At 42.8% G+C, this 23,478-nt stretch overlaps 1 protein-coding gene across 7 annotated transcripts in view; it reads right to left on the reverse strand.

The window, feature by feature from the left end:
• Positions 1 to 23,478, reverse strand: part of ubr5 (ubiquitin protein ligase E3 component n-recognin 5) — a 186,209-nt gene that overhangs the window by 111,302 nt on the left and 51,429 nt on the right. For 6 of the 7 annotated variants that reach the window (XM_041792404.1, XM_041792403.1, XM_041792407.1 and 3 more), the window contains exons 6-12: positions 18,853 to 19,159; positions 17,740 to 17,899; positions 17,460 to 17,609; positions 9,924 to 10,135; positions 7,926 to 8,042; positions 2,758 to 2,868; positions 2,464 to 2,618 (exon numbers count right to left, since the gene is read on the reverse strand). In XM_041792404.1, coding sequence (XP_041648338.1) covers positions 2,464 to 2,618; positions 2,758 to 2,868; positions 7,926 to 8,042; positions 9,924 to 10,135; positions 17,460 to 17,609; positions 17,740 to 17,899; positions 18,853 to 19,159 — 1,212 coding nt within the window. The remainder of the gene's footprint in view (positions 1 to 2,463; positions 2,619 to 2,757; positions 2,869 to 7,925; positions 8,043 to 9,923; positions 10,136 to 17,459; positions 17,610 to 17,739; positions 17,900 to 18,852; positions 19,160 to 23,478) is intronic. The other variant, XM_041792405.1, reaches the window with a different exon arrangement.

Raw genomic sequence — 23,478 nt, forward strand, 5'->3', positions numbered from 1 at the left:
TTCACCTTGGACTTCAGGCACCTTGGATTCTGTGTCTCACCTATCTTCCTCCTTACTTTGGGACCTTTATTTCCAAATTAAATGCAAAATTTAGTTTAATTTGAAAGGACTGTGAATCACTGAGCAACGCTCCAGTTTTTTTTTTTCTCCTTAGCCCCGGGTAGACGCTGCTGACACGGTCTGTGGGCCAGGAGTGGTCCAACACTAGAACCACAACACTTGGAGCAAGTTTCTGGGGCACATGTGAGTATGGTGGCTGCTGGTACACCGACTCCACCTTCAGTCCACTCCTTGTGAACCCCCCCTTATGTCTTGAATCTGCAAGCAACAACAAGAGGCCAGTGCAGATATGGCGGAAGAGATTAGCGTGGATGCTGCCAAAGCACCATTTCTTTGTTAAAAGAAGAACAAAGAACAGCAGTGAGTTGTTTTCTTTTCAAAAACCACAGAAGTCGTGTATTGACATGCCTACAGTCACCATGGTTACCATTCTGTGGTTCTCTATTGAGTTGACTCCTCCTTATACCATGGTCTTGGTGAATACTCAATTCTGATTGGCTCTGGAAATTCCACTGGTGTTCATTTACTTCTGATATATGGACACTGTTGAAACTTCACAAGTAGTTCCAATCAAAAAATCATTATACTGTTCTAAATTAATGCGCAGCAGCCATTAGCCGTTAGTCCGTTAGGAGTAACCATAGCAACCCGAGACAGTCATGTTTTCTGAGCAGGGAGTACAGTGCTGCCAGCCTAAGGAGCCTGCAGACTGGCATCGACCGTCACTTTACTGACATAAATAAAATGACAGACTCCAGGTTTAAGACCTGTAACGTCAGACGCTCTTATCTTCTACATCCGATGTACGTCTTGTTTCCAGGCTCACCTTAACTCTTAGCTTTACACTAACTCTGGTACAATGCATCAAATGGAAACATTGATGTTTTTTATTGTACATGGTCCCCTTACAAATAAACAAACAAATAAAAATAAAACTCTGAGAGGTGTCGCAAAAAACCTCACTTCCCTCCTGTTCTAACTGCTATAAACTACTGTCAGAAGATTCAAATAACATAAAGAAAAGAAGCCATTATTTCTGTGTAGAGCCAAGGGAAATGCCTCTGATAATATCTGATAAATACTGACATGTCTGACGGAGAATCAGCACCTGCAGGGCATGGACAGTTCCGTTTCATGTCTGTGACCTCATAGTGCAGAAGGAGGGATTATTCTGTTTATTCTAACAGCTGGTCTGATAAAACTAAGCTTTCTATCAGATGACTGTTCATGTTAACGTACAGGTTACTGAATAACGCTTACATTCCCTAAGAACGTTATGGGATTGGAATAGCTATTCCAGTTATTAGTCAAGCCCTCAGGCGTTGCTAAGGGAAAGAAATCGTTGATTTAGTAAAATTTTCTATTTTGTTCACAAAACGTATGAAATGATAAATTAGTAGTCTTATTTATTATTTTCCTTGGCAAGTGACCATGGTATAAGCGGGTTAATGCCCTTGAGGTGTCCAATTATCAGGGATTAATAGACTTCGCTGCGTGTCGGACAGTTCAGGCCTCCACGTTGTCCATTAATCTGATATCTGGACACCTCGAGGGGCATCAACCCTTACTTAGTGGCTACGTCCCATGTTTTGTTGCTCTGATTGGCCCCTAAAGATGTTACAGACAGAGCGTTCATCCAATCAGCCTCAGAGTTTTTGTCAAAGAGTCTGCCCTTTCCCAAACACCATGTATGAGAGGTTTTCACTCATCCATCTGGCGTGTCAGGTCAGAAATCTGCACCATGACCTGTAAACACAAAGTTCTTGAATCTTGAAAGTCAGCAGTCCCCCCATGACTGTGGTTGTGTACTAAACCAGAGTGAGAGACTGAAGGCTCAGAAAAATCGTTGCAAATTGGACTTTCAACAGTATTGAACATTTTGAGTTGGTGGATTTAAATTTTCACTGTTAGCTGTAATCATCAAGACTAAAACATAAGTCATGAAATATTTCACTCCGAATAAGATGACTGCAGAATAAAAGGAAGTTGAACTCTTTTACTTAAAACACAGCAACAAAAAAGAACTTTAAAATCTATTCAACTTCAAGTTCAGATTCTTTGAGATGCACCTGTACAAAAACACACACCCACCCACACACATACTGCATCCTGCCACTGAAATACCAAGGTTATGGACAAAAAAAATTTAGTATTCCAAATGTCCTGCCCTGGCACTAACTGCATGAAATTATTCTGAGGGCCTGTGCCTCTTTGTAGACTAGAAATGTGCATGTTTTATTGGATTTCATCTTCCACAGTTTTGAGGAACACTGCAGGGAACAGCATAACTAACATTATCTTTATCTGTTGATGACAGTTGAACCAATCAAGTCTTTATTTATCTTTATCTTAGGACTACCAGCCCATTCAGATATGATGATATAAAGAAACAGTGTTTCTTACCACCAGAAGAGGCTATTCTCCAGCTGTGCACAAGTGTAGAGAGCACAGCAATGCAAGGACACCAGACGTTCCCCCTGCAGCTCCGGGAAAGCCTGAGCCCCGTGCTCAAGCTTAGAGGCCACTGTGCTCAGTGTGTCATCTACCCAGGTCGCCACCTGTATCACACATTCAAGTTTTCATTTGAGAAAAATATCGCCTTTAAAATCTCCCAACATCTTCTAGGTTCACTTTAAAAATACAAAATATTGCTATCAAGAACAAATCCTTCTGTGTAGAAAGGAAACGTGAATGTACCTTGTTGGCCTCCGTAGCCACAGTGGCTCTGATGCTATTGGCTGATAACAGGGTGATTTTTTCATTAGCCAGGCCTAGGAAGGACACGCGTGGGTGATGCATGGAGGGATTCTGGCAGGACAAACAGAAAAAAGGGAAAGACATTAGACATCAAAATCCAAACAGGTGTTTTCTAGTCAACATGCTGTCACTGACAGCTGTAATATTGTGTTTTGGTTTAATCCTGACGTCCCATTGGTCCCTACTGAGGAAGCACACACTTGTGTTCAGGGATATTTTTCCACTCATGATCTCAAAGGCATGTCATATGAAAGCAATTTTTGGAGATCTGTGTAGGTTCACCGGTGCAGATGTAGTGCCATATAATCCATAAAGCCGTGGCCAGTGGCTGCGTAAAAACGTAGGACGTGTGCCTGTAAACATCATTGCATGAACTTCTCTCCCTTTGTGATTTTCACACCTCGTATCATGCAACGTTATAGTAACAGCGAAAACAAGTGCATCCGTCCGTGTGAAACACAGAACGCCGTGCGACACACAGCTCGATGTCCAAGCTTACAGCATGGGCGTATATGAATACATGCGTGATTTAAATGGAAATTTTTGATTGGAATCACCCGAATGATTCAAGGAATCGTTTCACAGCACTAGTTAGACTAACTTGTACATGGGTGCACGTTTTAGCATCTGTGTTTTTCCATTATAATCGCTGCATTACATACTGAGCCACTGTCTTCAGCATTTTCCTTTATTCAGTAGCTGAATTCAGTAGTCCTAATTCTAGTTCAGTTACTGACTGATAAATTTTATGTCAACTGATCTTTTCTGATGCTTATTTTTGTCAACATGTATGTCACCAAAATAAAGTCATTCATACTTAAATGGGCATCAAAGGGTTTTGAAAGCAATCATTAGAGTTAGTGCTGTCAAGTGATTTTAAAAAATCTAGTTAATTACAGGCTTTGTGATTAATTAATCACAGTTAATCGTACGTACTGATAATATTTTACTCCGGTCACCACATTATTAACAATGAATTCACAATTTACTGTTTCTGATCTGTTACGCCATCATCATTGGAATTCCTCCTTATCATCCACACACTCTCAGTTCTTCACTGAGTCCCTTGTCGATTCCTTCCAGCCAGTTTTATTTTTGGAAAAAGAAGACTACACCACGTTCCACATTATTATGCAAATTGGATTTTAGTGTCATAAAATTTCAGTTTTTTGTTTTTCAGTTAAACTCATGGATGGTGTTGTGTCTCAGGGCTCTGTGGATCACTGAAATCAATCTCAGACACCTGTGATCATGAGTCTGCCAGGTGAGCCCAATTAAAGGTAAAACTACTTCACAGGTTGGTGCAGACAAAGGCATAATGAGGAAGGTTTCTGACAGACAAATTCATGGGATCAAGAGAGCAGATGCTAAAATGTCATTACAAAACAGCAAACAGGTATTTGAAGCTGCTGGTGCTTCTGGAGTCCCTGTTGAGAACCTTTGGTGCATCCTCAAGCTAAAGATCTACGAAGGGGAGGAAGTTCACATCAAAACAGCAGCTCTGGGAGGATATTCTGACATCCTGCAAAGAAATTCAAGCAGAAACTCTCCAAAAACTCACAAGTTCGATGGATGCAAGAATAGTGAAGGTGATATCAGAGAAGGGCTCCTATGTTAACATGAACTTGGCCTGTTAAGATGTTTTTGATTGAAATAGCTTTGATTTCAGTAAATATGACCTCCTAATGCTGAAAATTCAACACATGACCATTTTTACTTCTTTACAACCTATAAAATGTTCTGAAACTCTGTTGTGTATAATAATGTGGAACAGTGCATTTGAGTTTTTATTTAAAAAAAAAAAAGAAATAGTTATCATTGGGAGGTTTGTTCAATAAAATCTGAATTATGCTCTAATGGATGATGACTGGAAAATTATACTGACTGTCACTAGCATCGACTATTTAGGAAAATCAGAGAAAAATATCATTTGTATAATAATGTGGACCGCGGTGTACACAAGTTTTCACTGGTACCAGTCTCTTTCTCTCTGAACACTGAACACGATGTCTGCCACTTTTAGTTAGAGTCAATAACAGCACACTTTGATTACTGGCTATGATAAACAGTTATAACTTAAACTGTTAAACATCAAGAGATTAGGAGGAGAACATGCTAGAATATACTAAAATCAGCTCTAGTTAAAACAGTTCAATCAGACGTCTCTCTGGATCTTCAAGTTCTGAACTTCAATTTAAATACAAAACTACTGCTCATTTTCTAAAATAAAACCTTAGAATAAAAATTAAACTAGTCTCTGGATCCTTGATATCTAGTCTTTAAAAATAAATTGAAATCTTGTACAATTAACAGTTTTTGTGTAAGAAGATGCATGCCATGCATGACATCACTGTTTGACAGACGTCGAACATTGCGCTGTTTGCTACATTTTCTGTTGTTTTTTTGAGAAATGAAGCCACACTTTCAACCCCTTTAGTCTGTTACCGTCTCCTCAGAAAGGGCAGTAATACAGTAATACTGTATCTCAGTGCCATCATGAAGATGGTGCTGTGTGATGAGCGCACCTTTAGAATAAACTCCTCCAGAATGTGAGACTGTTTTCCACCCACAGCACTACTGCCTGAGTATGAAGATGCTTTAAAAGCAACGACAGAACTCCTGTTAATCATGTCGGGCCATTTTTGCAAAAGACGAACACACACACACACACACACACACACACACACCGCCACACAGATACTCACGCGCCATGGCTGGGCACAGCGCGGCCACGGAGGTGTGGTCCTCTCTCAAGTCAAACTGTTAGACGTGCACCGCTGGTTGTCATGTGATCCAAGACAACACAAGTTTAAAAACACTGTTAATTCTTCTTCTGGGTGTGGATCAGTGGTAAGCAATGATGACGCTTATTAATATCCACAAGTGTGTCCTGCAGCAGCCATGCCAGGGGAAATCAAAACCACTGAATGTTTTTAAAAACGTTTAAACTCATCACACAGCACACCAGGCAGCAGCTGCATGCTCAGCACACACACTGTCCTAAAGACAGAGGCTGATAGAGACGGCAGGATTTGTTCCAGAGAGAGAGATCTAAATATTTAGTCTCATTGTATTTCAAGTTAAAAAGATTTTATCAGAGCTGAAGAATTTAACTTCACACAGCTCCACTAGGACCTCGTTCTAATGGATCCCAGTACAGCCCACATTCCTGACCAGTTTCTAGCAAAGTCAGACTTTAATCACTGTGAGAGGTTTTTTAGTTTGTGAAATAAAACTTCTTCCCTTGATGGAGCCACAAACAGCAGCTCACAGGATAACAAACACCTTTTATCCTCCATGAGTAAAGGAGAGTGCCAAATACGTGGATAAGTGTGTGCTGGGGTTATATCACGGCTGATTTAACCTCTCTTATTATAAAATTATAATGCTGAACTATCATCTACTGAACTAACTTGCCTCTAATTCTATTTCATGTTATCAAAGTGAAACTGCGGTCTTGATCGCTGACGTTTGAACAGAGCATCGTTTATTAATCCTGTGGTGTTTTCACTTCCAGCTCTCATCAGATGGTTAAAACTGCTCTTGTCACGGTTAGAAAAACTTGTAACTGAACATTTAATCCTGCTCTAGACACAGGCTGTCCTACGACATGAGAGCTTGTGTGGTGCAGCACTGAAAGGAATCCAGAATTAGGCATAGATGGCACAGATCATGGAGCATAAAGGAATACCAGGAGGATTCAGATGGCTGTAGGGGCTCAGACCAGTTACAAAGTCCAGGTTTTATTCAGCAGAAGTGCTTGTAACTCTGATTATAGCTCTCCACTATGAACCACTTTCTCTCTCCTCACTGAGCTCTGCAGTTAACGTAGCTACAGATCCCAGGTCAGGTGAAATATCTCCGCTGTCAGATCAGATATCAGATAAATCTGCTGCTATTTTACAGCCTAAAAACAACACTTATGTATACTGAGTCATCAACACGTATAAGTTCATCAATGGTAGAAGCTTGGTGTGATGCCGTCAGTGTGTGACTTATCCGTGCTCAAGCCTGGATGTGTTGAGCAGCGTGAGTGCGGGCCAAAGGAAGGACAGGGGAGGGGGTCAAATGGGCTTTAGCATGGTTAGAACACAGCACAGATAGTCTAGTGTGAGTGCATCCTAAAAGCACATGAACATTGCTTCACATTCCCAGGTTCTGTGATATTAGATCTGGATGATTACGCTCATATTAGCTCGGGTAGGAGGAAGGAAAAGAGCACACGTCTGTGTTGTAGATAGAGAAAAGAGAGGGACTTCATCTGATCCCCTGTCCTGATTTTATCTGTCTTACTTATTAAGTGTAAGAACAATTCTTCAACTAGCATTCCTTCACCCTCCTGCAAACATCAGACGTTAGACTCCTCCGGTCTGAGTCAAAGCTTTCTGATAAAGGCTTAGATGAAGCGCTGTGGAGGCATGCGCTCCAAGTACTTGTATAAAATGTTTCTAAATGCCTGGCAGAGATACTGTAAACCTTCATATACGTTTGTTTATTTCCTTCTCTGCTCTTGTTCGCTGACTGCTTCATGTGAGACCGTGTTTTTCATGGCATGCAGGAATAAAGGCATCCATGAGAGAATTGTTAAGATTAAATGTAAATATTGATGGATTGATCCAACTGTAACCGCTTCTCGATTCCCATCTCTAGTCGTCAGTGTGATAAATCCTCTTAAAAATAAAATGAGCGCTTTATTTTGACAGCACTAATGTCAATATTAAATCTATGAACAGAACTGAAGCTGGTGAACAGACATGTGACAGTGAAAGTTGAAGTTGGTATTAGTGTTTAACAAATCTTACCTGTCCACCTTTGAGACATATGGTGCTCAAGGTTACTTTTTATATGATGATACAGTACGAAAAAATAAAATGCACCACAACCAGTGTTTTCCTGAAAATCAATGACAGGCCAAAGAAAAAAGCAGAAATGAAGATGTCCCCTCTAGCAATGTGTACATTGAGATTTGATGAAAGCAGAGTAATGTAAAAAAAAAAATGTTTTATGCATCTACTTTTGGGACTTATGTGACTTTTTATAGGATAAAATGGTTAAAATGATGGTTGTAAAACTGATGGCACTTCTATCAAACAGGATAAAAAGCCTACCTGTGCATTCCTGTAGGGCTCCGGTTCACTCCACTTCCACTGATAAAGTTCTCCCTTGGAGCTGACAGCCACCAGCTCTGAGAACATGGCGCCGATACTAACAAACTTCACACCATCCTGAAAAAGTCCGTTCACAAGCTTGGTCAGTGTGCAAGGAGATGAAATCTACAGTTAAATTAGTCAAGAATGGACTGCCATGCAGCTGCAGGACATCCAAATGTCATCAAGGAAAGTCCACTTTAAATGTCAGAGAACAGTTGCATTTATTTATTTATTTATTTATTTATCTAACAACATATCTTTGCAAAGTCACAAACCATGTCTACAACTCGTATGAAAGCCTTGACCATTTCACTATGGTTGCTACAGCTAAACCATTTAATTACGGTGTTGGTGACAAATGTATTCATTACTGATGAGACACCAGTCTGCTTGTAATGGTGCAGAGCTGTTCACACCCAGACAGCTGATGACTTCTGCTTTCACTCAGCATTTACTTCCATGGAAATACTCTCGTGGCACATGAAAACACTGAAAACAAGATGATGCTTCTCAGGGGGCTCACCCTTCAGTACATTAAAAATACCAATCACGAGGAGAAATGAGAGGCGAGATGAGGCAACCTTAAAAACCGGTGTTGACAGAAACAACTTTGATGAATCTGACATTTTATTTTCTGTGACAAGACTGGACAGAAACGACAGTGGTGGGCTGCCGGACTTTCAAAATCCATACTATCCATGTCTTATTAGTCCACCGAAACTCAGGCAGGAGAGATGTGTGTGTGCTGCAGGCGAGAGAAGCCATGGTCTGCATGTTGCTGTGGGCGTGTGTGTCCACCAGTATATGGGAACTGATGCAAAAACATGCGATATTAAGCTAACGATAGCTCAGTCAAGCAGAGAGTGACAAAGGTCTTTAAGGTATTATATGATATAGTCATGGACCAAAGTAGTAGCAGTAAACTGACAAAAGAATGCAGCACAGGATAGTTGGAATGGTGGATAAACATCCTCTGTCAACTTCCACACAAATTCAGGCTGTCCTGCAGACTCAGGGTGCAAAAGTGTCAGCTGGGACCATACGTGGTCATCTGAATGAGATGAAGCGCTATGGCAGGAGACCCAGGAGAACCCCACTGCTGACAAAGAGACATAAAAAAGCCAGACTGGAGTAAGCCTCAATCCTTCGGGGAGAACATTTTGTGGACAGATGAGACTAAGGTAGAGCTTTTTGGAAAAGCACATCATTCTACTGTTTACGGAAAACAGAATGACGCCTACAAAGAAAAGAACACAGTACCTACAGTCAAACATGGGTTTTGTGTAAAATTATGTCAATTTTGGCTTTTTTCTTCTGCTTTTTTGTGTTGTTCCAATGCACATAAAGGAAATAAACATGTGGATACAAAAAACATTTGTGATTGAAACAATTTCCGGGAGAAATGGTGTATTTTCTGGAAAAATTCCAGGAGTGCCAATATTTTGGTCCATGACTGTAGACAATCCCTGAGGGCTGAGGCTTACTTTGATAAAGATGTAAAAGAACCTGCTTGATTAGTTAAATCCATGCTTCTGTAATAAAGTATTTTTAGGAGGTAGTAAAAGCATTAGTACACTGAGATAGTAACACACTCTAAAGTCCTTCATTGAAAGCATCTCAGTAGACTATTATCATGAGTATAATCTGAAAGTGTTTGGGGGCATGAGAGGGGAGCTAAGGCAAAAAAAAACAAACTTGTTGGCATAAATTTATCATTACTGGTATCAAAATGTGACCTGTTGCAGTTATCTCATGTAGCAAGAGTCTTCAACTTGTAGTATTTTAAAAAATAATCATGCATGAGTTCATATTATATCAACAGGGGCGTCTGTGTTGTTTGTAAACAAAAGGATGATTATTTATTAGAGTCCTGTTCCTTGACAAATCAAAAAGGTGTAGATTATTGTTCAGTGTAGCCATACATTCCATTTAAAGCGCTGTTTTGGTTCTTCTTACCTTATCAGGCCACCATTGAAGCTCCTCTCCTAGCGAAACAGGGCTCTGGACGGGGATGCTCTTTTTGTCCAAGCTGGGCTCTCCCTCACGGCTGGTGGAGCCTCGCTCTGTGTCGAATGAGGCCCCATCCAACCACCGGCGTTCTCGTAACCTCAATACAGACTCCCGCTCACGCAACAGCTCTGAATCTCTCTCTAAGGGAAGAAGGAGAACTGGTATGCAATAAGGTCACACCAGTGGGATAGAAATAAGCCACTCTCTGGGAAAGACCCGTCAACATAGTTTAAAGAATGGAGATAGATTCTAGAAAAGTCACTCTAATCCAAATCAAAATGGCAATACAGAGAATTCAGTTTAAATTACACTGAGGGGTGAGACAGTTTGTGCACCTATATGTTAGAATGTAATGTGGTAAAAGAGGTAAATAGAAGCAAAAGCATGCATATGGACTACATATGTTCAGTTGGTTTCAATTGTCTGTGTTCTTATAATTCTAGTCCCTCAAAGGTTCACTGTGAAGACAGTTGGTCCAAACGGGCCTTTCTCAGAGAGCTTACAGCTTCTACTAAAGCCATGCAGCATACAGATACATCTCAAAAAATGAGAATATCATGAAAAAGTTCAATTTATTTTGTCCCTCATTTCAGAAAGTGAAATCCATACATTATATAGACTCAATACACATAGAGTGAAATATTTCTAGCCTTTATTTCTTGAAATGTTGACGATTATGGCTTACAGATAATGAAAACCCAAAATTCAGTGTCTCAGAAAATGAGAATATTACATAAGATCAATAAAAAATGATATTTTAAACAGAAATGTCAGGCTTCTGAAAAGTATGTTCATTTCATATGCATCAATACTTGGTTAGGCCTCCTTCTGCATGAATTACTGCATCAATGCGGTGTGGCATGGAGGCCATCAGCCTGTGGCACTGCTCAGGTGTAATGAAGCCCAGGTTGCTTTGATAGCAGCCTTCAGGTCATCTGCATTGTTGGGTCTGGTGTCCCTCATCTTCCATAGACTCTCAGTGGGGTTCAGGTCAGAATCAAGCACAGTGACACCGTGGTCATTGAAGCAGCTTTTGGTACCTTTGGCAGTGTGGGCAAGTGCCAAGTCCTGCTGGAAAACGAATCAGCATTTTCATAAAGCTTGTCAGCAGAAGGAAGCATGAAGGTCTCTAAAATGTCCTGGTAGATGGCTGCGTTGACTGTGGACTTCAGAAAACACAGTGGACCAACACCAGCAGATGCCATGGCAGCCCAAATCATCACTGACTGTGGAAATTTCACACTGGACTTCAACCACCGTGGATTCTGTGCCTCTCCACTCCTCCTCCAGATTCTGGAACCTGGAATTCCAAATTACACGCAAAATGTACTTTCATCTGAAAAGAGGACGTTGGACCACTGAGACCACAACAGTCCAGTTCTGATTTCTCCACAGCCCAGGTAAGACACTTCTGACGTGGTCTCTGGTTCAGGAGTGGCTTGACACGAGGAAAGCCACATTTGTAGCACATGTCTAGGATTGGTCTGTAGTCCATGTCTAGGATCGGTCTGTAGTCCATGTCTAGGATTGGTCTGTAGTCCATGTCTAGGATTGGTCTGTAGTCCATGTCTAGGATTGGTCTGTAGTCCATGTCTAGGATTGGTCTGTAGCCCATGTCTAGGATTGGTCTGTAGCCCATGTCTAGGATTGGTCTGTAGCCCATGTCTAGGATTGGTCTGTAGCCCATGTCTAGGATTGGTCTGTAGTCCATGTCTAGGATTGGTCTGTAGTCCATGTCTAGGATTGGTCTGTAGTCCATGTCTAGGATTGGTCTGTAGTCCATGTCTAGGATTGGTCTGTAGTCCATGTCTAGGATTGGTCTGTAGTCCATGTCTAGGATTGGTCTGTAGCCCATGTCTAGGATTGGTCTGTAGCCCATGTCTAGGATTGGTCTGTAGTCCATGTCTAGGATTGGTCTTTAGTCCATGTCTAGGACTGGTCTGTAGTCCATGTCTAGAATTGGTCTGTAGCCCATGTCTAGGATTGGTCTTTAGTCCATGTCTAGGATTGGTCATTATCCCATGTCTAGGATTGGTCTGTAGCCCATGTCTAGGATTGGTCTGTAGTCCATGTCTAGGATTGGTCTGTAGCCCATGTCTAGGATTGGTCTGTAGCCCATGTCTAGGATTGGTCTGTAGCCCATGTCTAGGATTGGTCTGTAGTCCATGTCTAGGATTGGTCTGTAGCCCATGTCTAGGATTGGTCTGTAGCCCATGTCTAGGATTGGTCTGTAGCCCATGTCTAGGACTGGTCTGTAGTCCATGTCTAGGATTGGTCTGTTGTCCATGTCTAGGATTGGTCTGTAGCCCATGTCTAGGATTGGTCTGTAGCCCATGTCTAGGATTGGTCTGTTGTCCATGTCTAGGATTGGTCTGTTGTCCATGTCTAGGATTGGTCTGTAGCACATGTCTAGGATTGGTCTGTTGTCCATGTCTAGGATTGGTCTGTAGCACATGTCTAGGATTGGTCTGTTGTCCATGTCTAGGATTGGTCTTTAGTCCATGTCTAGGATTGGTCTGTAGCACATGTCTAGGATTGGTCTGTAGCCCATGTCTAGGATCTGTCTGTGTGTAGTGGCTCCTGATTCGCTGACTCCAGCTCAGTCCACTCCTTGTGAAGCTCCCCCAAATTCTTGAATGGATTTTTCTTGACAATCCTCTCCAGGCTGCGGTTCTCCCTTCTGCTGGTGCTCCTTTTCCTACCACACTTTTTCCTTCCTCTCAACTTTCCATAAATATGATTGGATACAGCACTCTGTGAACAAGCAATTTCTTTGGCAATGACCTTTGACCTTACCCTCCTTGTGGAGGGTGTGAGTGACTGTCTACTGGACATCTGTCCAGTCTGCAGTCCTCCCCATGATTGTGTAGCTACTGACCCAGACTGAGACCATTTAAAGGCTCAGGAACCTCTGCAGGAGTTTGGAGTTCATTAGCTGATTAGGGTGTGACACCATGACTTTACAATATTGAACTTTTTAACAATATTCTCATTTTCTGAGACACTGAATTATCTATAAGCCATAATCATCAACATTTCAAGAAATAAAGGACTGAAACATTTCACTCTATGTATAATGAGTCTATATAATGTCTGGGTTTACCTTTCTGAGATGAGGGACAAAAATACATTGAACCTTTTCATGATATTCTCATTTTTTTGAGATGTACCTGTACAACAACACACATACACAGCCTTACATCATTCTGATAATACTGAGAAATCAGGCTTCAAGTTTGGGAGAAAACCATTCAGCGTGGCTGTGTGTGTGTGTTTGTATGTCTGTGTGTGTGTGTATGCACAGGTACAGTGCATGCAGACCCCCTTCACCCTGGTTTCCATTTTAAGTTGTGTTTTGTTGCAGTCTGATGCAGTATAACAAAACTGTGATAAATGAAGGGCGTCTGAATACTTTTAAATGCAGTGTGTGAGTGGTTGTATGCATAGAGAGAGATTTACGTACACATTATACAGGTGCATCTAAAAATCTCACAAAGTTAAATATTTTCAGAGTTTTTTTCTTTAAATGTTGGTGATTACAGCTTACAGCTCACTAAAATCACAAATACACCATCTCAAATTATTCTTAGAATATTCCCCAAAAAGATTTGTAACACAGAAATGTAAACTTCTGGAAAATTATGCTAATTTATTCAGTCAGTAATTGGTTGGACTGCCTCCATGCGACATGGCATGGAGGCAGTCAGTCCTCGGTCCTGCTGGGCTGGGTCGAAGCCCAGGTTGCTCTGATAGCAGCCTTCAGCTCATTGGTACTGTTGAGTCTGGTGTCTCTCATCTTTCTCTTGGCACTTCCTCAGAGATCCTCTATGGGATCAGGTCAGACCGGTTGGATGGGCAATCAAACACAGTAATAGCACGGTCAGCAAACCGGTTTCTGGCAGTTTTGGCTTCACTGTGGGCAGGTGCCACCCCGCTGGAAAAATATCTCCATGAAGCTTCACAGCAGATGGAAGCATGAAGGGCTCTAAAATCTCCTGGTAGATGGCTGACAGTGTTGACCTTGGACTTGATAAAGACCAGTGGACCAACAGCAGGCTAAACAATCACTGACTGTGACGACTGGAACACTGAACTCAAACACTGTGGATTCTGGGCCCTTCCAATCTACCTCCAGACTCAGGGAGCTTGATTTCTAAAACTGTCATCTGAAAACATGACTTTGAGCCACTGAGCAGCAGTTGAGTCCTTTTTCTCCTTAAGGATGGGCGAGGTGGGCCTAGGCACGGATGCAGGAATGTGACGTGAAGCATCAACAAACGAGTGACCAGTGACTCTGTGCTCTGTGATTGGGGATTAGTTTGATCTGTGTTTATAACTACTGTATTTCATGTCTGTAACTCTGGTCACTGTGCTGCTGCCGTTCTTAGCAAGGACACTTATAAATGAGATTACTGATGTCAATGAGGTTTTCCTGTTTAAATAAGATTTAAAAAATTAAATAAATAAATAAATATATCTAATCCTGCCACATAATCAGAAAAAAATCCAAAAAATTATTTAAAAAAATGTACTTTTGAAGCCGAATTCTAGACTGTAAGGAAATAAATAAAATGTGCAATGTGAGATTTTATTTTAGATTTCGAAAACTTTGTTCACACATCAAGCCTTGATACAGTTTTCACATTTTTCTTCTCTGATTTTTTGTCTGTCTACATTACTATTATTATATATTATATAATATGTTATATCTTTGTTATTATACTACTATTTCAGAGGTGGCCACCATCACACTCAGCTGTGAACTGGTCATGGTCCTTCACAGATCCAAATGTGCAGTAGGGCAACAACACGGACCTCAGAGGGAAAAGAAATGAAGTCACAACAAGTCAGACTGATGATTTCCCTGCAGGGGAATAAAGTCCAAGCACTTTCAGGTACCCAGGCATTGCTGGGTTTACTCTCTCTCTCTCTTCAGCAGGTCTACTACAGAGGGGATTCACTCCTTACTGGGTCTACATTAGTCAGGTACCCAGGCATTGCTGGGTTTACTCTCTCTCTCTTCAGCAGGTCTACTACAGAGGGGATTCACTCCTTACTGGGTCTACATTAGTCAGGTACCCAGGCATTGCTGGGATTACTCTCTCTCTCTTCAGCAGGTCTACTACAGAGGGGATTCACTCCTTACTGGGTCTACATTAGTCAGGTACCCAGGCATTGCTGGGTTTACTCTCTCTCTCTCTCTACAGCAGGTCTAGTACAGAGGGGATTCACTCCTTACTGGGTCTACATTAGTCAGGTACCCAGGCATTGCTGGGTTTACTCTCTCTCTCTCTACAGCAGGTCTACTACAGAGGGGATTCACTCCTTACTGGGTCTACATTAGTCAGGTACCCAGGCATTGCTGGGTTTACTCTCTCTCTCTTCAGCAGGTCTACTACAGAGGGGATTCACTCCTTACTGGGTCTACATTAGTCAGGTACCCAGGCATTGCTGGGTTTACTCTCTCTCTAAAGCAGGTCTACTACAGAGGTGATTCACTCCTTACTGGGTCTACATTAGTCAGGTACCCAGGCATTGCTGTGTTTACTCTCTCTCTCTACAGCAGGTCTACTACAGAGGGGATTCACTCCTTACTGGGTCTACATTAGTCAGGTACCCAGGCATTGCTGGGTTTACTCTCTCTCTCTCTTCAGCAGGTCTACTACAGAGGGGATTCACTCCTTACTGGGTCTACATTAGTCAGGTACCCAGGCATTGCTGGGTTTACTCTCTCTCTCTTCAGCAGGTCTACTACAGAGGGGATTCACTCCTTACTGGGTCTACATTAGTCAGGTACCCAGGCATTGCTGGGTTTACTCTCTCTCTCTTCAGCAGGTCTACTACAGAGGGGATTCACTCCTTACTGGGTCTACATTAGTCAGGTACCCAGGCATTGCTGGGATTACTCTCTCTCTTCAGCAGGTCTACTACAGAGGGATTCACTCCTTACTGGGTCTACATTAGTCAGGTACCCAGGCATTGCTGGGATTACTCTCTCTCTCTCTACAGCAGGTCTAGTACAGAGGATTCACTCCTTACTGGGTCTACATTAGTCAGGTACCCAGGCATTGCTGGGATTACTCTCTCTCTCTCTCAGCAGGTCTACTACAGAGGATTCACTCCTTACTGGGTCTACATTAGTCAGGTACCCAGGCATTGCTGGGTTTACTCTCTCTCTCTTCAGCAGGTCTACTACAGAGGATTCACTCCTTACTGGGTCTACATTAGTCAGGTACCCAGGCATTGCTGGGTTTACTCTCTCTCTCAGCAGGTCTACTACAGAGGATTCACTCCTTACTGGGTCTACATTAGTCAGGTACCCAGGCATTGCTGGGATTACTCTCTCTCTCTTCAGCAGGTCTACTACAGAGGGGATTCACTCCTTACTGGGTCTACATTAGTCAGGTACCCAGGCATTGCTGGGTTCACTCTCTCTCTCTCTCTTCAGCAGGTCTACTACAGAGGGGATTCACTCCTTACTGGGTCTACATTAGTCAGGTACCCAGGCATTGCTGGGTTTACTCTCTCTCTCTTCAGCAGGTCTACTACAGAGGGGATTCACTCCTTACTGGGTCTACATTAGTCAGGTACCCAGGCATTGCTGGGTTTACTCTCTCTCTCTTCAGCAGGTCTACTACAGAGGGGATTCAATCCGTACTGAGTCTAAATAAGTCAGGTACCCAGGCATTGCTGGGTTCACTCTCTCTCTTCAGCAGGTCTACTACAGAGGGGATTCACTCCTTACTGGGTCTACATTAGTCAGGTACCCAGGCATTGCTGGGTTTACTCTCTCTCTCTCTCTACAGCAGGTCTAGTACAGAGGGGATTCACTCCTTACTGGGTCTACATTAGTCAGGTACCCAGGCATTGCTGGGTTCACTCTCTCTCTCTCTCTTCAGCAGGTCTACTACAGAGGGGATTCACTCCTTACTGGGTCTACATTAGTCAGGTACCCAGGCATTGCTGGGTTTACTCTCTCTCTCTTCAGCAGGTCTACTACAGAGGGGATTCACTCCTTACTGGGTCTACATTAGTCAGGTACCCAGGCATTGCTGGGATTACTCTCTCTCTTCAGCAGGTCTACTACAGAGGGGATTCACTCCTTACTGGGTCTACATTAGTCAGGTACCCAGGCATTGCTGGGTTTACTCTCTCTCTCTCTACAGCAGGTCTAGTACAGAGGGGATTCACTCCTTACTGGGTCTACATTAGTCAGGTACCCAGGCATTGCTGGGTTCACTCTCTCTCTCTCTCTTCAGCAGGTCTACTACAGAGGGGATTCACTCCTTACTGGGTCTACATTAGTCAGGTACCCAGGCATTGCTGGGTTTACTCTCTCTCTCTCTTCAGCAGGTCTACTACAGAGGGGATTCACTGCTTACTGGGTCTACGTTAGTCACACATGATGGCTCTGTCCCAGCCATCGCGCCCCCTCTATCACCCTGCTTTCCTTTTGTGTCAGAGGAGAGATGATAAGATTACCTCGAGAGGATCCCAGTCGAGATAGTGAGGATCGTCTAAAAGAGGGGTAGCCAAAGTAGCTTATGTCCTCAGAGAACATTGCATCGGCATCAATAATCACACTGGGATGAGCTGAGTGAATGTCTGCATCCAGCAGGGACATCAAGTCTTCTAAACAGAAAAAAGGCACAAAAGGTGAAAATTAGAGAAAAGTCTTTCTTTGAGTTTTGCCCATATTGACATGGCCGCTGAATGTTCATGTTTCTATCTGCCCCCATTTTCTTTGTATTCTTTTCCAAACCTCCTGGAAGGTAAGACTCGCTAGCAGTGTCATCTCCATCATCCCCATCTTCATCATCTCTGCTCAGCAGGTTGTTGACAGCAAGGTTGACATCCAGATTGGTCCTCTGAAGTTCCCTTATAATAACACTCCTGGACTTCCCCTGGAGAACTACCTGGGCCTGAGAGAAAAGACCAAAGAAAAATGGCTTTACAGAGATTACACACCACGCTAAAAGTCCACATTTATGTGACGTGAATAATACTGCCAGGATATCATTTCAGGATTTTTCTACCTTAAATGCATCCTACAGCAGATTGAAAAAAATTTTTCGGAGGAATGAATAGAAAAATAAAATTTAAGAAGAAGTGGTTAGACCAATCAGCACACCCCTGGTTATTTCATTTTAACGGCATTAAGAATTCAGTCTTCTTGGGGAGGATACCAGCAGATTTACTCCTAGTCTTCCTCACAAAAGGGCTTACATGTGTCAGGTTATGAGGACATTTCCTGTGCACTGCCATCCTCAGCCCCACTGATTTTCAGTAGGACCCATCTCTGAGCTCTAGCTAGGCTTTTCTACTCATCTCAGAAACTGCTAAAGATGAAGAGAAACTCTAAAAAGGGGTGGAAGACTGGCCTCACTAGAGCCCTTCTCTATATCTGTGACGTGACCTGAAGGTAGCGGTGCACAGGAAATGACCTCATCGGACAGATGTTGAACCTTTAGTGAGCAAGAGTTTGAAAACAGTATTGGCAGAACAGACTACCCTGATAGACTCCTCCCCAAAAGCCTGAATGCTGGAATGACATCAAAAGGTGCTTAGTCCAGAGGTTTTTATTTAATCAACCAGGTTTTCACTTTATTCTGGTTTTTATTACTTTTCCTTCAAAGATTTTGACTGTTTTTCACTAGATTTATACATGTTAGAGAATAGAATATTCTGTTGGCATTATTTCTTTTAACATCACAAAAGTGGAATTGAAACATGAGTGAGCAGACTTTTTGGAGTCGCTATATTTCCTTTCAGCATACTAGTGACTGCTGATTACTAGGCTAGGTGCACATGTGCAGGACGGAAATACTGGATAGAATAACAGAGCAGGATGGCTTCTAGACTAAGAGGACTGTACCTGAGTGATGAGCTCTTCAGGGATGACAGAAGCTGGTATTACTGGCTGAGGCTGGCTACCTAGAAGGCCTGAGCCCCGATCCCTTCCAGTCCGGATCACTCTGGTCTGCCGACGGGAATCACGAGCTGCTGTTGAAGATCGTCCCGATGTCCCTCCACCTCCTCCTCCTCCTCCACCTCCTCCTCCTCCTCCTCCGCCTCCTCCACCCCCACCTCCTCCACTGCTGCCACCTCCTGTTCCGCTTCCCCCTGTTCCTCCACCACTTCCTACTCCACTACCTCCATTTACGCCAGAGCTCCAGCGACTCCTGTTACATACAGTGCAAGGCCTAGGTCAGAGACAGCTGCCAAAAACAACATTTCAATGGAGCAGACTCAAGACATAGTTAGAAGGAAGCACCACAGGATTCAGAGTTAGTTCAGCTGTACTGGCAAGAAAGAAACTGAATGTGGCTAATGTCCTGGTTTGATCAGATTCTAATGTACACACGTGGACAAAATTGTTGGTACTCCTCTGTTAATGAAAGAAAAACCCACAGTGGTCACAGAAATAACTTGAATCTGTCAAGAGTAATAATAAATAAAAATTCAATGAAAATTAACCAATGAAAATCAGACATTGCTTTTGAACTGTGGTTCGACAGAATTATTTTGAAAAACAAACTCATGAAACAGGCCTGGACAAAAATGATGGTACCCTTAACTTAATATCTTGTTGCACAACCTTTTCAGGCAATCACTGCAATCAAACGATTTCTGTAACTTTCAGTGAGACTTCTGCTCCTCTCAGCAGGTATTCTGGCCCACTCCTCATGAGCAAACTGCTCCAGCTGTCTCAGGTTTGAAGGGTGCCTTCTCCAGCCATGTTTCAGCTCCTTCCACAGATGTTCAATAGGATTTAGATCAGGGCTCACAGAAGGCCACTTCAGAATAGTCCAATTTTTCCCTCTTAGCCATTCTTGGCTGTTTTTAGCTGTGTGTTTTGGGTCATTATCCTGTTCCATACCTGCGACTGAGACCAAGTTTTCTGACACTGGGCTGCACATTTCTCTCTAGAATACCTTGATAGTCTTGAGATTTCATTGTACCCTGCACAGATTCAAGACACCCTGTGCCAGATGCAGCAAAGCAGCCCCAGAACATAACAGAGCCTCCTCCATGTTTCACAGTAGGGACAGTCTTCTTTTCTTGGTATTCTTCATTTTTGTGTCTGTGAACATAGAGCTGATGTGCCTTGCCAAAAAGTTCCAGTTCAGTCTCGTCTGTCCATAGGACATTCTCCCAGAAGCTTTGTGGCTTGTCAACATGCAGTTTGGCAAATTCCAGTCTGGCTTTTTTATGATTTGTTTTCAACAGTGGTGTCCTCCTTGGTCGTCTCCCATGAAGTCCACTTTGGCTCAAACAACGACGGATGGTGCGATCTGACACTGATGTACCTTGACCTTGGAGTTCACCTTTAATGTCTTTGGAGGTTGTTCTGGGCTCTTTTGTTACCATTCGTATTATCCGTCTCTTCGATTTGTCATCAATTTTCCTCCTGTGGCCACGTCCAGGGAGGTTGGCTACAGTCCCATGGATCTTAAATTTCTGAATAATATGTGCAACTGTAGTCACAGGAACATCAAGCTGTTTGGAGATGGTCTTATAGCCTTTACCTTTAACATGCTTGTCTATAATTTTCTTTCTAATCTCCTGAGACAGCTCTCTCCTTCGCTTCCTCTGGTCCATGTTAAGTGTGGTACACACCATGTCACCAAACAGCACAGTGACTACTTTTCACCCTTTAAATAGGCCGACTGACTGATTACAAGTTTGTAGACACCTGTGATGCTAATTAGAGGACACTCCTGGGTTGAACATGTCCCTGTGGTCACACTATTTTACATCTTTTGTAGGGGTACCATCATTTTTGTCCAGGCCTGTTTCATGAGTTTGTTTTTCAAAATAATTCTGTCGAACCACAGTTCAAAAGCAATGTCTGATTTTCATTGGTTAATTTTCATTAAATTTTTATTTATTATCACTTTTGTCAGATTCAAGTTATTTCTGTGACCATTGTGGGTTTTTCGTTCATTAACAGAGGGGTACCAACAATTTTGTCCACGTGTGTAGAGTTAATTTTGACAGCTATTTTAAATTTGAGTCTTTAGATTTAAATGTTTATCAGTGTTAGTCACATTTCAGTCATTTCTACCCTTCATAGTAGAAACTAAAAACTAAAACATATTTGAGTCGAGTTTAAGTCTAAACATGACTACATTGTTTTTTTTTACTTTTACTCAAACATTCATGCTCTCGGCCTGGACCTGGTGCTGAATCACCTGAGTGTTCTATGTATGGATCAACTGAGTGTTCTATGCATGGATCACCTGAGTGTTCTATGTATGGATCACCTGAGTGTTCTATGTATGGATCAACTGAGTGTTCTATGCATGGATCACCTGAGTGTTCTATGTATGGATCACCTGAGTGTTCTATGCATGGATCACCTGAGTGTTCTATGCATGGATCACCTGAGTGTTCTATGCATGGATCACCTGAGTGTTCTATGCATGGATCACCTGAGTGTTCTATGCATGGATCAACTGAGTGTTCTATGCATGGATCACCTGAGTGTTCTATGCATGGATCAACTGAGTGTTCTATGCATGGATCACCTGAGTGTTCTATGTATGGATCACCTGAGTGTTCTATGCATGGATCCCCTGAGTGTTCTATGCATGGATCACCTGAGTGTTCTATGTATGGATCACCTGAGTGTTCTATGTATGGATCACCTGAGTGTTCTATGCATGGATCACCTGAGTGTTCTATGTATGGATCACCTGAGTGTTCTATGTATGGATCAACTGAGTGTTCTATGCATGGATCACCTGAGTGTTCTATGTATGGATCACCTGAATGTTCTATGCATGGATCACCTGAGTGTTCTATGCATGGATCACCTGAGTGTTCTATGCATTGATCACCTGAGTGTTCTATGCATGGATCACCTGAGTGTTCTATGCATGGATCACCTGAGTGTTCTATGCATGGATCACCTGAGTGTTCTATGCATGGACCACCTGAGTGTTCTATGCATGGATCACCTGAGTGTTCTATGCATGGATCACCTGAGTGTTCTATGCATGGATCACCTGAGTGTTCTATGCATGGATCACATGAGTGTTCTATGTATGGATCCCCTGAGTGTTCTATGCATGGATCCCCTAAGTGTTCCATGCATGGATCCGCTAAGTGTTCCATGCATGGATCTCCTGAGTGTTCCATGCATGGATCCCCTGAGTGTTCTATGCATGGATCCCCTGAGTGTTCTATGCATGGATCACCTGAGTGTTCTATGTATGGATCACCTGAGTGTTCTATGCATGGATCACCTGAGTGTTCTATGCATGGATCACCTGAGTGTTCTATGCATGGATCACCTGAGTGTTCTATGCATGGATCACCTGAGTGTTCTATGCATGGATCACCTGAGTGTTCTATGCATGGATCACCTGAGTGTTCTATGCATGGATCACATGAGTGTTCTATGTATGGATCCCCTGAGTGTTCTATGCATGGATCCCCTAAGGGTTCCATGCATGGATCCCCTAAGTGTTCCATGCATGGATCTCCTGAGTGTTCCATGCATGGATCCCCTGAGTGTTCTATGCATGGATCACCTGAGTGTTCTATGCATGGATCCCCTAAGTGTTCCATGCATGGATCCCCTAAGTGTTCCATGCATGGATCTCCTGAGTGTTCCATGCATGGATCCCCTGAGTGTTCTATGCATGGATCCCCTGAGTGTTCTATGCATGGATCCCCTGAGTGTTCTATGCATGGATCACCTGAGTGTTCTATGCATGGATCCCCTGAGTGTTCTATGCATGGATCACCTGAGTGTTCTATGCTTGGTCCCCTGAGTGTTCTATGCATGGATCACCTGAGTGTTCTATGCATGGATCCCCTGAGTGTTCTATGCATGGATCACCTGAGTGTTCTATGCATGGATCACCTGAGTGTTTTATGCATGGATCACCTGAGTGTTCTATGTATGGATCACCTGAGTGTTCTATGCATGGATCCCCTGAGTGTTCTATGTATGGATCACCTGAGTGTTCTATGCATGGATCACCTGAGTGTTTTATGCATGGATCACCTGAGTGTTCTATGCATGGATCCCCTGAGTGTTCTATGCATGGATCACCTGAGTGTTCTATGCATGGATCACCTGAGTGTTTTATGCATGGATCACCTGAGTGTTCTATGCATGGATCACCTGAGTTGTTCTATGCATGGATCACCTGAGTGTTCTATGCATGGATCAACTGAGTGTTCTATGCATGGATCACCTGAGTGTTCCATGCATGGATCACCCGAGTGTTCCATGCATGGATCACCCGAGTGTTCTATGCATGGATCACCCGAGTGTTCTATGCATGGATCACCCGAGTGTTCTATGCATGGATCACCCGAGTGTTCTATGCATGGATCACCCGAGTGTTCTATGCATGGATCACCCGAGTGTTCTATGCATGGATCACCCGAGTGTTCTATGCATGGATCACCCGAGTGTTCTATGCATGGATCACCCGAGTGTTCTATGCATGGATCACCTGAGTGTTCTATGCATGGATCACCC

This window comes from Cheilinus undulatus, linkage group 8 (genome assembly GCF_018320785.1).
Source record: "Cheilinus undulatus linkage group 8, ASM1832078v1, whole genome shotgun sequence".
Lineage (NCBI taxonomy): Eukaryota > Metazoa > Chordata > Actinopteri > Labriformes > Labridae > Cheilinus > Cheilinus undulatus.